The 14,626-nt window shown below is 35.8% G+C and overlaps 1 protein-coding gene across 1 annotated transcript in view; it reads left to right on the forward strand.

Moving 5' to 3' along the window:
- The window catches only part of ZPLD1 (zona pellucida like domain containing 1), a 47,258-nt gene that overhangs the window by 30,892 nt on the left and 1,740 nt on the right, over window positions 1–14,626 (forward strand). The window contains exons 6-9 of the mRNA XM_055417510.2: window positions 1,857–1,954; window positions 3,062–3,142; window positions 6,515–6,686; window positions 8,659–8,764. Of these exons, the coding sequence (XP_055273485.1) occupies window positions 1,857–1,954; window positions 3,062–3,142; window positions 6,515–6,686; window positions 8,659–8,764 (457 nt within the window). The remainder of the gene's footprint in view (window positions 1–1,856; window positions 1,955–3,061; window positions 3,143–6,514; window positions 6,687–8,658; window positions 8,765–14,626) is intronic.

Below are 14,626 nucleotides of genomic sequence, written 5' to 3' on the forward strand. Positions count from 1 at the left end.
CACTGTATAAATAGATTAGTCTTCTCTGTGGAAATTAAGTGAGGATGATTTTGAATTTGAATTGCACCTAAGTAATATTTGGCCACCTCATGCGAAGAGTTGACTCATTGGAAAAGACCCTGATGCTGGGAGAGATTGGGGGCAGGAGGAGAAGGGGACAACAGAGAATGAGATGGCTGGATGGCATCACCGACTTGATGGACATGAGTTTGGGTAAACTCCGGGAGTTGATGATGGACAGGGAGGTCTGGCATGCTGCGATTCATGGGGTCGCAAAGAGTTGGACACGACTGAGCGACTGAACTGAACTGAACTGAACAGTGTCTTCTGAGCAGATAAAGAAACAGAGTAACTCTAAAACTGGGCTATGGTAATTATGAATTATTTTTAAAGTTGAAGAAAAAAATCTAAAATAAATATAATTGATTTTAGGGACAATATTTACTAACAGGAGTAAGGCAACTATAGAAAATAAAATCTAAATACTACTGTTTAGAAGAATTTTAGGAGAAAAAGGTGATAATTAAGATTAAACCATAGCTGAATCATATCATTTACAAAAGAATTTGTAGTATAATATTTGTACAAAAATGAAGTGAGGTCCTTTGGGATAATACTGATGCAAGTACAAGATAAATGAGCCATAATAGTCTATGAAGTGTGTATAACTTGAAGAAGTTGGAAAACAGAGCCAGGAAGATAATTAATTAAAAATACTACCTATGAGAAATGGTTAGAGGAGCTGTTATCATTTATCACAGAAATATAGAAAATAAGTACAGCATATAATTCCTTACTTATCAGGCTTCATTTGGGAATGAACTGTTCCACATAAATGCAACTCTTTCAAAAATGAAGCTTCCAAGTTATTATTGCTTTAAGTTTCAAACTTCAGTATCTGTTGTTTCTTCCCAGCCTTCTGAAACAGAGTGAGCTCTGTATTCTGCCTTTGTGTGATGATACTGAGATTTCATTAAATATTTCCCTTTGCTGCAAAATAACTTTATCTTCAGAGTTACTAAATTTGGGGGAAATAATTTGGCTCCATGCTAAATGATTTGACAACTTAGATTTTGAGAAGTTTTTTTCTTTATTCTTCATTTTCCCCCCTGCTTTTCTTTACTATCAATTTTTAATTTGCTGCCTTAATCTACTGTAGATTGGGGAATTATGTAAATAAGCTCTGTAGAATTGGTCTAAATTAAGGGTAAAAGGTAGAAATGAAGTCCTGAGACACCCTTCTCTAAGTCCTCACCACATTATCTAGTACAGGAATTCCATGGCATGTATTTTTTGGCAACTTGGAGAACATATTGGTCCCTTTTTTTGTTGTTTTCAGTTAAATTATGGTAATTTAAAATTGTGAGATAAGTGACTTTGGGTTAATGAGAGATTATTAAAAGTATAAAGATTTACAACTCCAGTAGCAAAGGGCTTAAACTGAAGCAATATAATTTAAATAAACTGAATATTAGCTACTAATATAATTTAAATAAATGAAATATGAATTTAAATAAACTGAATAATGATAGTTGAATATTATCCAAACTAAATACTAACCTCTTACTAGTAACCATTGCATATAATTTAGATACATTGAATGTTTATCATCATAAATGATAAGCTATGGACATGAAAAGATTTATGCATTGAAGTGAGTTTGTTACTTGGATATAATTTAAGAACAGTTCTGCCAAAAACTAGAGGATTAACTAGGTCCTTTTCGGAGTTGGTTCAGTAAATTTATGTTGACTTGTCCTCTCTTTTTTTAAATAGGATATTATTGTCTTAAGTAAGCATGCTGTTGTTGGGAAGGCAATGATGGGTTAGTTGATTATTTTTCTTTTTATTATTAGGATTCGACCTACAATCAGCAGTTAATTATCCCGAGTATAGGACTGCCTTTGAAAACCAAAGTATTTGCAGCTGTACAAGCCACTAATCTGGATGGCAGGTATTTTCAAGCTCCTATCTTTTGTTGGTTAAAACATTTTGGCTGCCTAAAGCCTGATGAGTCAAAAAGTTAGCTCATTCACTTAAAAAAAAATATTGTCATTGCCACACCATTTAGGAATGCCTAATAACAAATTACAAAGATGACACTTTAAGTCATTAATTGGAAAATAACATTTCTTCCCTTAAAGAAGGAGAGGTAGTGACGGGAAGAGGGCATGGGGAGAGCTCTGGGAATACCAGTATATTCTGCTTTTTCATCTGAAAGATGATTAGTCAGATACAGTAATTTTGTGAACACGTGGTCTGTACATTTTCTATGTGTGTGTGTCTGTGCGTGCTCAATTGCTCTAGTCGTGTTGGACTCTTTGTGACCCCATGGACGATAGCCCACCAGGCCCCTCTGTTCATGGGATTCTCCAGTAAAGAATACTGGAATGGATTGCCATGCCCTCCTCCAAGGGATCTTCCTGACCCAGGAAGTGCACCTGCGTCTCCTGAATTTTCTGCTTTACAGGTGGATTCTTTATTGCTGAGCCACAAGGGAACCCCTCCTATGTGTGTGCTAATATTCAATAAATGTTTATTTAAAAAAACAAAAGAACTCTGGCCCACAGCTATATATAATAATCCCCAGAAACATCTGTGCAAAATAACCAAATAAGTAATTTCGTCTGATTCTTGGAAAATCCAGGATGATCAAAATTGATAGGAAATTCAAAAGTAAAGATCCATTTCTATCTTAATAAAAAATTGTAACATGTATATGATTTATTTTGGGTTTCTCATATATTATTATTTAAACTTTGCATCCTGAAGAGATTGGTGCTCTTGAGAAATTTGGTTCTACTTTGCCTTCTCCCTTTTTGTCTTCTTGGCATTTCTGTTCTTGGTTTTATATGATACTTGATGTGCGATGGCAATTTGTTGCAGACTTTTAAACACTGTGAGTAGAGGAGAACATTTTATTAAATAAGAAGTCTCAGGAAATAATTAGTTAAAAACTATATTCCCTGGAGTAAGATGTTTGTGAATATCTACTTCCTTTGGGTTAATAACTAATATCCAAAGGAGACTCTGACTAGATTATTCTTCCTTTTCCTTGCAGATGGAATGTCTTAATGGATTATTGCTACACGACCCCATCAGGGAACCCAAATGATGATACTCGATATGATCTCTTCCTTAGGTAGGTGTCTAAGTTTTGTATTGATAGCAATAATTCAATTGTAGATAATTTCAGTAGAAAATTGAAGACAGATGAATTATAAGGTACTTTTATAGCTTTTAAATTTTAAGTTTTACATTCTGAACAAAAATTAAAATATAGTTGGAAGTGTAAAAATGGAGAACAGTTTTCAATATGAAATGCTGAAAAGGCTATTGTTGGATGAAAGTTACAAGTAAGTTTGACACATCAAAGATGTTTTATTCACGTTTAGGTCATACGGGAATATTTCATTGTTTTAGGAAAAGCATGGTTAGGAGATTATTGGCAATAAGAGAACAGCAGTGACTATTTTTATGAAACTAGACTGTCTCATGGTGTGTCAAAAGGATAGTAAAATTAAAGTAATGGTCTAGATAATTTAGACCCCATAATGCTTTTCTTCATTTATCAACATTTAAAATGAAAACCTACCACTTTTTTAAAAAAAATAAGATCCAATAACTTTGACTTCATTCCCCAATAGACAGTGATAGAGTGAATGTAATCTACATTTGCGAAAAAGGAACATTGATCATAAGAACATTTAATCATCCTAGTTTCTTTTCAGCGTTTTTATCTGACAGGAGAACAGACTTGAGAGTCAAGCAATGGCTTCTAATCATGCTTATAAAATGCAGTTGGCTCTGATCACTGCTGCTTATTGACACATGATGGGAATAATATGATGGGAAATCAAAAGAATAAATTCTATTGGTTAATCAAGGTTAAGGTGATACTCAGAGGGTATGATCAAACTGACACTCATCCTATTGCTGGAAGTGTTCATTTGGTTAACATTTTTGGGAAACAATATCCTTAAAAAAAATCCTTAAAAGATTTCATATCTTTTGATTCTACATTTGTGAATTAGGAAGCATATTCTAAAAGTATTTATCATCTTCTTGTCTATCAGTGCTATTTAGAATGGTAAAAATAGGAACCAACTGCATGTTCAGCAGCCAGGAAATGGGTAGGTGAATTATGGACAACCAGCAAGTTGAGAGCTCACATAGGCCTTATAATCATACAAAGTTATTTACACAATAGAAAAAAAGATTGATGCTATTTTATCTCTTCCCCTTCTGTCTTCTTGATATTCCTATCTTTATAAATATGTGGTTATTTATAATTTAAATGTATTAAAATATGAAATGAAAGAATTAGCATACACAGTTGTACAATGACCTCATTTACATATTGTAGAAAAGAGTGTAGAAATAATAATACCTGAAAAGATTCACCATGGTTATGTATGCACAGTGACATTGTGGATCATTTTGCTTTGACATTTTTGTTTTTCTATAATCTATAGAAATTTCACAATTTCTATAATCATTGCTTATTATAAAATGGAATATGATCATTAGACTTCTAGTATGACTATGATTTCAGCTTAGTTCTTCTTTCAGTTTTCTTCTTGGAAACTACAGAGACTGAAATGGGTCCCCAGATGACATTTTCAGTGAGATCAGGAGGAAAAGAAAACCTAGAAATTACAAAATATTTGTTTGTGTTGATAAAATTAGTTAATAAGATCAAGATGTACAGTATAGGAAAAGGCTGGGAGGAAGTGGTGTGGGAAGAGGTAGCAGGAGAAGTGGGGAAGAAAAGTGAATGCTGAGGGTCCCAGTGCCATAGAACCTAGAAACAGCCTGGAGAAGTGCACGCCTACAAGAACAGAGAATCATAAGCTAACTGAATAGAGAAAAAACAGATGAACAAAAAATTCATAAAATACAAAGGAAAGGGGAAAATCTACAAGGAAATGCGAAGGATATGATACTACCAGATGCTGCAGTTAATAGACACTCTAAAGTTATTAAGAAGTATGATATTATGTGAGGCTAGACATGTAGATAAAAATGTACAATACTCAGTTGAAAATAGATCCAAAGCATGGCAATTTATTAGGTGATAAAGTGTGATAATATGTAAATCAGTGGGATTGACAGAGAGTTTTAAAAACAGTGCAGGACAGTAGATAATCATAAGAAAAATAAAGTATGAGATCTGTACTTTGCTCATTATACCATGATAAACTTTAAATGGATTATTAATTTAAATGTAAAAACTACAGCTTTAAAAGCGATGGGAGAGAAAAGCAAAATATCATTAGAACTTTGGAGTATGGAAAATCATCTTTAGCCCATAATAAAATATTTAAAATTAAATTATATAAAAATAAAATTTCTCAAACATATACACACAGGCTCATGCACACAGACACACACACACAGTGAGGACTGTCCAAAGCCAAACAACAAAGTAAAACAATCAGCAATTTATATAACAAACAAGGAACCACATTTCTTAAAAACCAAGGATTTAAAGGAATCGAAAGGAAAGGCCAATAATACAATTAAAATTTGGGCAAAGAACATGAACAAATTTCAGATAAAGAAATACAAATGACTCTAATATATATGAAAAATGCACATATCCATTCACACTAACAAAAAGGTGAAATAATATTAAATGATGATGGTTTATTGTCCCTGTCAAATAGGGACTAATCCAGAATTTTATGCATATACTTTGTTGATGTAGCTCTGAGGGAAATTAAGTATTTTTTATACATTACTGGGGCAGAACAAAATGCCACAATACTTATAGAGGGCAATATGGCAATACAGACATATTGTATAGATAACCCTGCACATTTTCCAAATGATGTATTTTAAGGCTGCTCATTATTATTTGTAAAATTCAGAAGATTCAAAACAAAGCAAGGATCTATACATGGGACACAGGTTGAATCAACTCCGGCACATGATGTGCATGATGAAATAGTTATACAACTGTGAGAAAAGATGAAGGAGGCTCTCCATTGGTACAGAGAGATCTCTAAGTTACACTGTTAAACTTTAAAAAGGCAAGATACAAAGCAATATAGAGAGTTTGCTATGATTTAAGAAGAGGGGAACATTGAGAATATGGCTTCTGTTTCTATTTGCATATGCCCTGTGAGGCTGCAGTAACATGTGAGATCACCTCACGCAGGTTTGTGTGTGGGCGTGGAAAGGCATGGACAAGGGCAAAGACAGATGTTTTACTTTATGTATTTTATGCTGTTTGGATTTTTCAACTTATAAGAGCATGATTCCTCTAAAATTTGGCAGAAATATTGTAATCATAAACTGATTTGTTTAAATTTTATGATCTATGTCACTCCTACATATCTGTTGAGTTAGCTTATTTTCCTATTACAAATCTGTAACACGGCATAATTTTGTTAGCTTTTAATGTAATGGGCGCTGGGGAAATCCTCTTAATATTGCAGAAATCAATGCACAAGTCATGGTGGGTTGGTACTTTCCAGTATTAATTGTTTTCACTTTCTCTAACATGGAGCTGTGACAAAGATCCTCAAACTACCGTCATTGAAAACGGCAGAAGCCAGCGGGGCCGCTTTTCTTTTGAAGTGTTCCGATTTGTGAAACACAAGAATCAGAAAATGTCTACTGTCTTCCTGCACTGTGTTACCAAGCTCTGCAGAGCTGATGACTGCCCCTTCCTCATGCCAGTAGGTTTTTGAACTGTTGTATTAATCTAAGCTGAAGGTTATCAAGAGTTAGAAACTTATTTCTACATAGAAAGTGAATATGCATCAGGTCAGATAGTTTGAAGTACAATTTTTTCATTCATCCAGTAAAGATGTATTGAATACCTACTTTGTGCCAAGCATTATACTGGGAATACAGAGATACATGCATGAATTCTGAATTTAATTAGCTTATCTGTTAGAAGCACGAGATAGTCAAGGAATAAAATATGACAAAATGTTATGATGCAAAGGCAGACATATATATGTGTTGTAGCAAAAGGCACTATTCATCATTGTGGGAGAGATGAAACAGGAGACGATGAGAGACTTGATCAAAGAGATGTGACTTTGAAAACAGAGACACTCTACACCAAAGGATGGTCAAAGCACAGACACAAGAAACAGAGTAACCTGCAAACTTCCAGTCTTAGTAGGGCTATGGAGCAGATCAGAGGATGATGGGAAAACCTGTGGTGGGGGCAGGACTGGCACTGGAAAGGTTGATTGGCCAGATGGCCAGGGAATCCCTGGTATTAAAAGTTAAAACCTGTAAAAGATGTGGATCTGTACTACAAATGTGTTAGTCACTCAGTCATGTTCGATTCTGCAATCCCATGGGCTGTAGCCCAGTAGGCTCCTCTGTCCATAGAGTTCTCCAGGCAAAATTAGTGGAGTGAGTAGCCATTTCCTTTTTCAGGGAATCTTTCCTATCCAGGGATTGAAACCTGGGTCTCCAGCATTGCAGGCAGATTCTTTACTGTCTGAGCCACCAGGGAAGCCCATATAGCTGCCACTAAAATATACACTCATTTACTAGTGAAGAAATAAAATTCTATTTCTGACAGGCCCCCTAGGGTCATACCAATATTAACATGGATTAAGTAATGGCAATCCACTCCAGTATTTGTGCCTGGAAAATTCCCTGGGCAGAGGAGCCTGGTGGGCTACAATCCATAGGGTTGGAGAGTTGGACATGACTACGTGACTGAGAATACACACACAGATGCAATATTAACCTGAGAAAAATGCAGTCTTTTTTTTTTTTTTTAGATAAAGTAGCTTTAATGTCTGTATAGGCAAAGCTGTGGTTTTTTCAATAGTCATGTATGAATGTGAGAGCTGAGTGCTGAAGAGTTGATGCTTTTGAACTGTGGTATTGGAGAAGACTCTTGAGAGTCCTTGAACTGCAAGAAGATCCAACCAGTTAATCCTAAAAGAAGTCAATCCTGGTTATTCCTTGGAGGGATTGATGCTGAGGCTGAAGCTCCAATACTTTGGCCAGCTGATTCAAAGAGCTGACTCACTGGAAAATACTCTGATGCTGGGAAAGATTGAAGGCAGGAGAAGGGAATGACAGAGGATGAAATGGTTGGATGGCATCACTAACTCAATGGGCATGAGTTTGAGCAAGCTCTGGGAGATGGTGAAGGACAAGGGAAGCCTTGTGTGCTGCAGTCCATGGGGTCACAAAGACTTAGACATGACTGAGTGACTGAACAACAACAAGTTTTAATGTGTTTATATGTGTGCTTAAATCCATGTATTTCTTTACAATCATTGATTATATTCATTCTGTATCAGGTGGGGTTAAATGAAGAGTCTGCATTTCCTTGGCTCTGTGCTGACCAATTTTTCAGGGAAAAGTTTATTAAAGGCTTGAGAGAAATAAAAGTAGAAAAGTTTGATAAACACATCTCTTTTACAGGAGAGCTGTTGAGCTATGTAAATTAATGAGGGGATGCACAATTACATCAGAAGGACATAAGAAATGTGGCCCAAGCCAGGATAAGAAACACTGTAGCAGTTATATGCAAAGTAATTAAATGCACAGAAGTAAATGAATAAAATTAAACATGTGGTATCTCTTCTAAACGAATCTACTTTCCAAATGGCCATAAAGAAACAATTTTGTGCTGGTGTGGAATTTCACTTCTTTTCATTAACTCCTTAGGTTTGTGGCCACAGAGAAAGGCGAGATGTGGGGAGGACCACTCTGAGTCCCCAGAGTACTTCTGGAAACGCGGTACTCTCCGCAGGTCCCATCATTACTCGGAGTGGTAAGAGTGCACCTCCTTTTGTGTGTAGTAATAGATGGTTCCAAAATGGCTGGTTCTTTGGCTTATAAACATAACTCAAAATAGTTCCTAAATAGCATTAATTAACTGTTAGACAACATAAATTGCTAGACAACTTTAATTTCTTGGAAGCTTCCTCTTTATTCAACTTATTCACAAAGGGCAATATTGTCTTTACCACATTTCCCTTCACACATACACACACGCGCGTGCACACACACACATATGCACACACATACACACACGCGCACACACACACACACAGAGTACGCTTCTGGACATGTTTCATTTGCCCATCCAGATCTACTCTGCCCTTTCCAGCCCCTCTCTGACCTAGAACACTTATCTCTATGAACTGCATCCACTGGATGGATGCCTTGCCAAGTATAGTTTCTGGTTGAACTAGACCAATAGGTGGTACTGTCAGAGGATGGGTGTGAGGTTCACATGGCTCCCACCAGACAACAGTCTCCATTCAACTACTCTCAGAGTTCTGGAATCCCTCCCTTTAACCCATAGTACTGGTAACTTGACTTTCTCTTGTGAGTTCCCTCCATCTTTATAAAGTGAATGAAGTGAAAATCGCTCAGTCGTGTCCTACTTTTTGCGACCCCATGACTGTCCATGGAATTTTCCAGGCCAGAATACTGGAGTGGGTAGCCTTTCCCTTCTCCAGGGGATCTACCCAACCTAGGGATCGAACCCAGGTCTCCTGCATCGCAGGCAGATTTTTTTACCAGCTGAGCCATAGGGTAAGCCCAAGAACACTGGAGTGGGTAGCCTATCAATTTTCCAGGGGATCTTCTCAACCCAGGAATAAAACCAGGGTCTCCCACATTGCAGGCAAATTCTTTGCCAACTGAGCTATCCGGGAAGCCCCCATCTTTATAAACCATCCTATTAAATATTCTTAAATTACCAGTTTGCATTCCAATTGCTTCCTTCCAGGATCCTAAATAGTAATAATATGTAAATACCCCTACCAGTACACACAGTTCTGTTCTTGAATCTAATGGCCACAGTTGTTTATACAATAAATTCTCATATGTACAAATATCTGTGCATGCGTGTCCATACACATACACTTACACTCTCCAAAGGGATACTGTTTTTATGAGTGTGAAACTCAGACATCCAGAATAACTTGGATCAGGAGTCCCCAGCCTCTGGGATCTAATGCCTGATGTAGATCTGAGATGTACATGATATAGATGGTAAAATAATAATCAAAATAAAGTATACAATAAATGTATTTCTCTTGACTCATCCAGAAATCATGCTCCTACTCCAACCATGGCCCATGGAAAAATTGTCTTCAATGAAACTGGTCCCTGGTGCCAAAAGTTTGGAGACTGCTGAGTTGGATAAAACAGACATGCATTATAAACAACACTCACTGAAGTCTGAAAAACTGGTTCTAGTTCAGCTTATGTCCTAATAAGATGTAGGACTTGGGATTTTACTTCACTTCTCTGGGCAAATGTTTCTTTATTTTTTTATTTTTAAGGTAAAAGGTTTGAAAAATTAGACTTTCAGATTCTATCTAACTCTATTGTTCTAAATTTGTCTAAAAAGAAAAGTGGAGTTCTGGTAATTATTTTTCTCTATTTTATATTAGGCATAGGCTATTATTATGTTTCAATTAGATTATCTTTACCTTTTCTCCCATACCTCCTATCCCACAGTGAAAAGAAAGTTTCATCTGAAAGAGACAATTAGGCAAAAAGGCAGGAAGTCATTTGGTTCTGAAAAATTCAGATAAATGCTTTAATCATTTACTTCTTTGTGTTTGTGTGGACATATTAGTAATTAAAAAAAACCTAATAGGCCATTGAAAAAATGCATGAATTTATTAAATATAAAATTTCAAACTAGGTTCATCCTCCTTGATAATTTGGAGTAATTTGAATGGTTTGAAAATGACTGGTTTGTGGTTTGTCAGAGGCCCAATTCTTATCTCTAGCTGTCAGAAATAGCTCATAGAATTATACTGCATGGAAACTCAGGTCTTACTGCCAATAATTATGAATGCTTTTGAGTAGGCACAATGAAAAATATTCTTATTTTTATAGAGCATTTCAGTTTGTTGTAAGAAAAGAACCTTGGAAGTCACATCTCTCTGTGGATGTTGAGATGTAGGAAAGTGGATGACTTTCTTCCTTATTAATAACCTCCTTGCTCCTTTCTTACATGGATCAAATCAAATCAAACTAATGATAACAAATTTTAAATAATTTGCAATTATAATATAGGGCTTCTCTGGTGGCTCAGTGGTAAAAAAATCCTCCTGCAATGCAGGAGACCCAGTTTCAATCCCTGGGTTGGAAAGATCCTCTGGAGGAGGAAATGGCAACCCATTTCAGTATTCTTGCCTGGAGAATCCCATGGACAGAAAAGCCTGGCAGAGTCCATAGGGTCTCAAAGAGTTGGACATGACTGAGTGACTAACACTTTCACTTTCAGTATAATATAATTTAAAAAACAGACCAAAATTATTAAGATATCCAAATCCTAGTAGTAGTTTCTATTCCTACTGTAGCTAACCAGCAATCCAGGTTTATAAGTTTTATCCATATCACGTCTAGTCATCCAAAACACCTCTGTTAAAACCTCAAAGAACTAATGCTTTTGATCAGTACATCTGATATCATGCCTGAATTTCTTCCTTTCCAACTGAGACTTGTTTCCACCTCAAAGATGACATCTATTTCCCAAAGCACTAAGGTTTTCTCTTAGTCACCTTGGTCTCTCCACTGGTACAACCCCACAGGGTTATGTTTAAACTTCATTTCTCTCTCACTCTCTGTGGATTTATTTCTCATGATTTTGATAAATAACAGTAGGATGGTTTTTATTTGGATATCATGGTGGCCTCACTACCTAGAGGATCATGTGTAATAATGTTTTCACTATAATACTATAATATCCTTACAATTAAAAAAAAAAGTAATTCCATGTAAACACAACTCTGGAGAAGGAAATGGCAACCTATTCTAGTATTCTTGCCTGAGAAATCCTATGGAGAGAGGAGCCTGATGGGCTGCAGCACATGGGGTCGCAAAAGAGTCAGACATGACTTAGCAACTAAACAACAAATGCAACTCAGAAATCAAGCCATATCCATTCATATAAATGGACATATAAATTAAATGTCCAGCTTAATGACCAGGGCTACCTTATTCCCTTAGTTTCAGTTTATTTTTACCTTAGTTCAGCTAGAATTTCTCTCGGCATATCCTTTGGCTGATTTTCAAAAGTAAGTCTAATTTCAGGCATGATTTCCTCTCTTCAAAGTTCTCTGATACTTGGAATTTTTGCTCTGTTTACTCATTGAACCACTCCTTCTCATAGACATCTGGTTTGGTCAAGTTTAAAAAGTTGTTAAACCTCAGAACTTCTGTCCTGTTTTTATTTTAATGAAATTAAATCCATTCTGGTTATTTTTTACCCAATATTGTTTATCTTTTGTTAGCTGATTTAGAAAAATATATAAATCCTCAGAATTCAAAATCCTCAAAGTTCATGAAATGTTCTTATTTTAGGCTCTGAAAGGCTATAATTATTTGGTAGGGAAATGCTTATCATGGGGTACAATTCTGAAAATTTAAAGATACAATCACTGAAAAACAAGAGTATATAATTTTTTAAAATATAAATTCCTGTGGAGAAGTCTAAGCCAAACTCTTGTTAAACTAGTGTCACTGAGTTTCATGGATAGGGAATAATTCACTCTAGCCTATTTATTTAGTCCCTCCATGGACAGCAACTCTTCTAAGAATTGGAAATAAAGCAGAGAAGAGGCCACAGTCTTTGCCCTCAGGGATCTTAGAATTCAAAGGTAGAGATGAAATGGCTACTCCATGACACAGTGGAGAATAAAAACTTCCAAGGTTCTCAACTTAAAACATGTGGTTCATTTTACCACATAGGTAATTGAAGACTTAAAAAAAAATAGTTTGCTTGTGCTAAGAAAGGAGAATATTCATTCTGTATATATCTTTGTACAGATGTTTACGTTTTCCATTTATTTCAGCTACTTATCTGAGAGAAAAGCAGAGAATGGCAATTTATCTGCCATTTCTGGCTTTTAAACAGCTGTGGTATTGCTGCTATCACTTTCCTGCTATGAGTTCTCAGCTAGCTATATGTTTCTTGAAGATCTCACCAGGTTTAGATTTCTAGTCTGGTCAAATTCCATAAGATGACTTTTGTAGATGTGTATAAGACCAAGTTGGTGTGACAAAAAAACTGAAGTGTGTGGTGATAGAAAGTTCCTGGAAAATCACTACCACCTTTTTCTAGACAGAGCTTTGATTTTTCTCTTAATTGCAATGATCCTAACATTGCAGGATGCCAGGAAACAGCAAATAACAGATAACCTTATTCTCTCTAACCTTATTTAGTATCAAGTACAACTGCAAACAATATTCAAATATTACAAATTCTGATTTCAGCCATCTGCCAAAGGTAGGATGCTTTCAGTTTTTCAGAGTCCTGGAACCTGCAACTGATGTAGCTCATTTGGCATTTTTGTCCCCACATGGAGATTTATTTTGTCCACATCCAAGTCCTTGTGGGTGACAACTGGGATGTTGTTCTTACAGAAGTACTGGTAGTAATGTAAAAAAGGAGGGGATATTCTGATTTCTTCTGTTAATCTTAAAGTGCAAAAAATAGGTCATTACAGTTATGGAACTTTTGCTTAATTTGAGATATATACGAGGAAGCTTTTTATTTTTTAATAAAAACCTTTTTTTAAATAGCAAACATAGAACAGTCTTTGGGACTCTGTGGGAGAGGGTGAAGGTGGGATGATTTGGGAGAATGGCATTGTAGCATGTATATTATCATATGTGAAATGAATCACCAGTCCAGGTTCGACTCATGATACAGGATGCTTGGGGCTGGTGCATGGGGATGACCTGGAGGGAGGATATGGGGAAGAGGGAGGTGGGAGGGGGGTTCAAGACGGGGAACACATGTACACCCGGGACAGATTCGTGTCAGTGTATGGCAAAACCAACCAATATATTAATGTAAAGTAATTTGCTTCCAATAAAAAAAAATTAAATAGCAAATAAATGTAATTCCTAAACAAAGAATAACTTTTAGAAAGGAATTTTAGAGCATTAGATATTCTCTTCCATATCCTACTAAGGCATCTTGTTTTGGGAAAGGGGCACACAGATCTTTTGGATCAATTAATCACAATGTGAACATCCTATCTGTTTCCACGAGAAGTAGTTGTCCTTGTAGGATAGTATTAGTTGGAGGTTAGGGTTTTCCTAAACATGTCTTATAATGAAAACTGATATTTTTTTTTCTTTTTGTCCTATAGCAATGCACTACACCATTCTAAAGAATACTATGAATGAGTGCTCTATTTATTTTGGACATTGTACTTCAGGATCAAACAGCAGAACCATCATTTCTGCCAACACTCATATGTTTGAAAAGAAACGCCATCAGCTGTTTTATAAACATCTCACAAGCTTCTTCCATTGTTTCAAATATTAATCCTGGAGTTTTGTCACTTGAGATATTTATCTTTTTACTAAAAACATTTTTCACACTTGCTAGTTTATATTATTTTAGGAAAAAGACTCTGAAATTGAGCTTTTATTTAAGCATATGTTTATTATAAAGGCTGTGACAGATGGAAGTTTCTTCATCTGTAAAATGGGAGTAGCAAAAATATCTAAACCATATGGCAATTATGAAAATTAAATGTGGTAACACATGAGATAGCACTTTGTATACTGTGTGGCATTACACACATATTAATTGTAATAATATTTATATTTCAGAAGCAATAGCCAACTGCACACATTTTGTGGTTCAAAT

The sequence above is a fragment of the Moschus berezovskii genome, chromosome 1 (genome assembly GCF_049115385.1).
Source record: "Moschus berezovskii isolate FMDL1 chromosome 1, NW_MosBer_1.0, whole genome shotgun sequence".
Lineage (NCBI taxonomy): Eukaryota > Metazoa > Chordata > Mammalia > Artiodactyla > Moschidae > Moschus > Moschus berezovskii.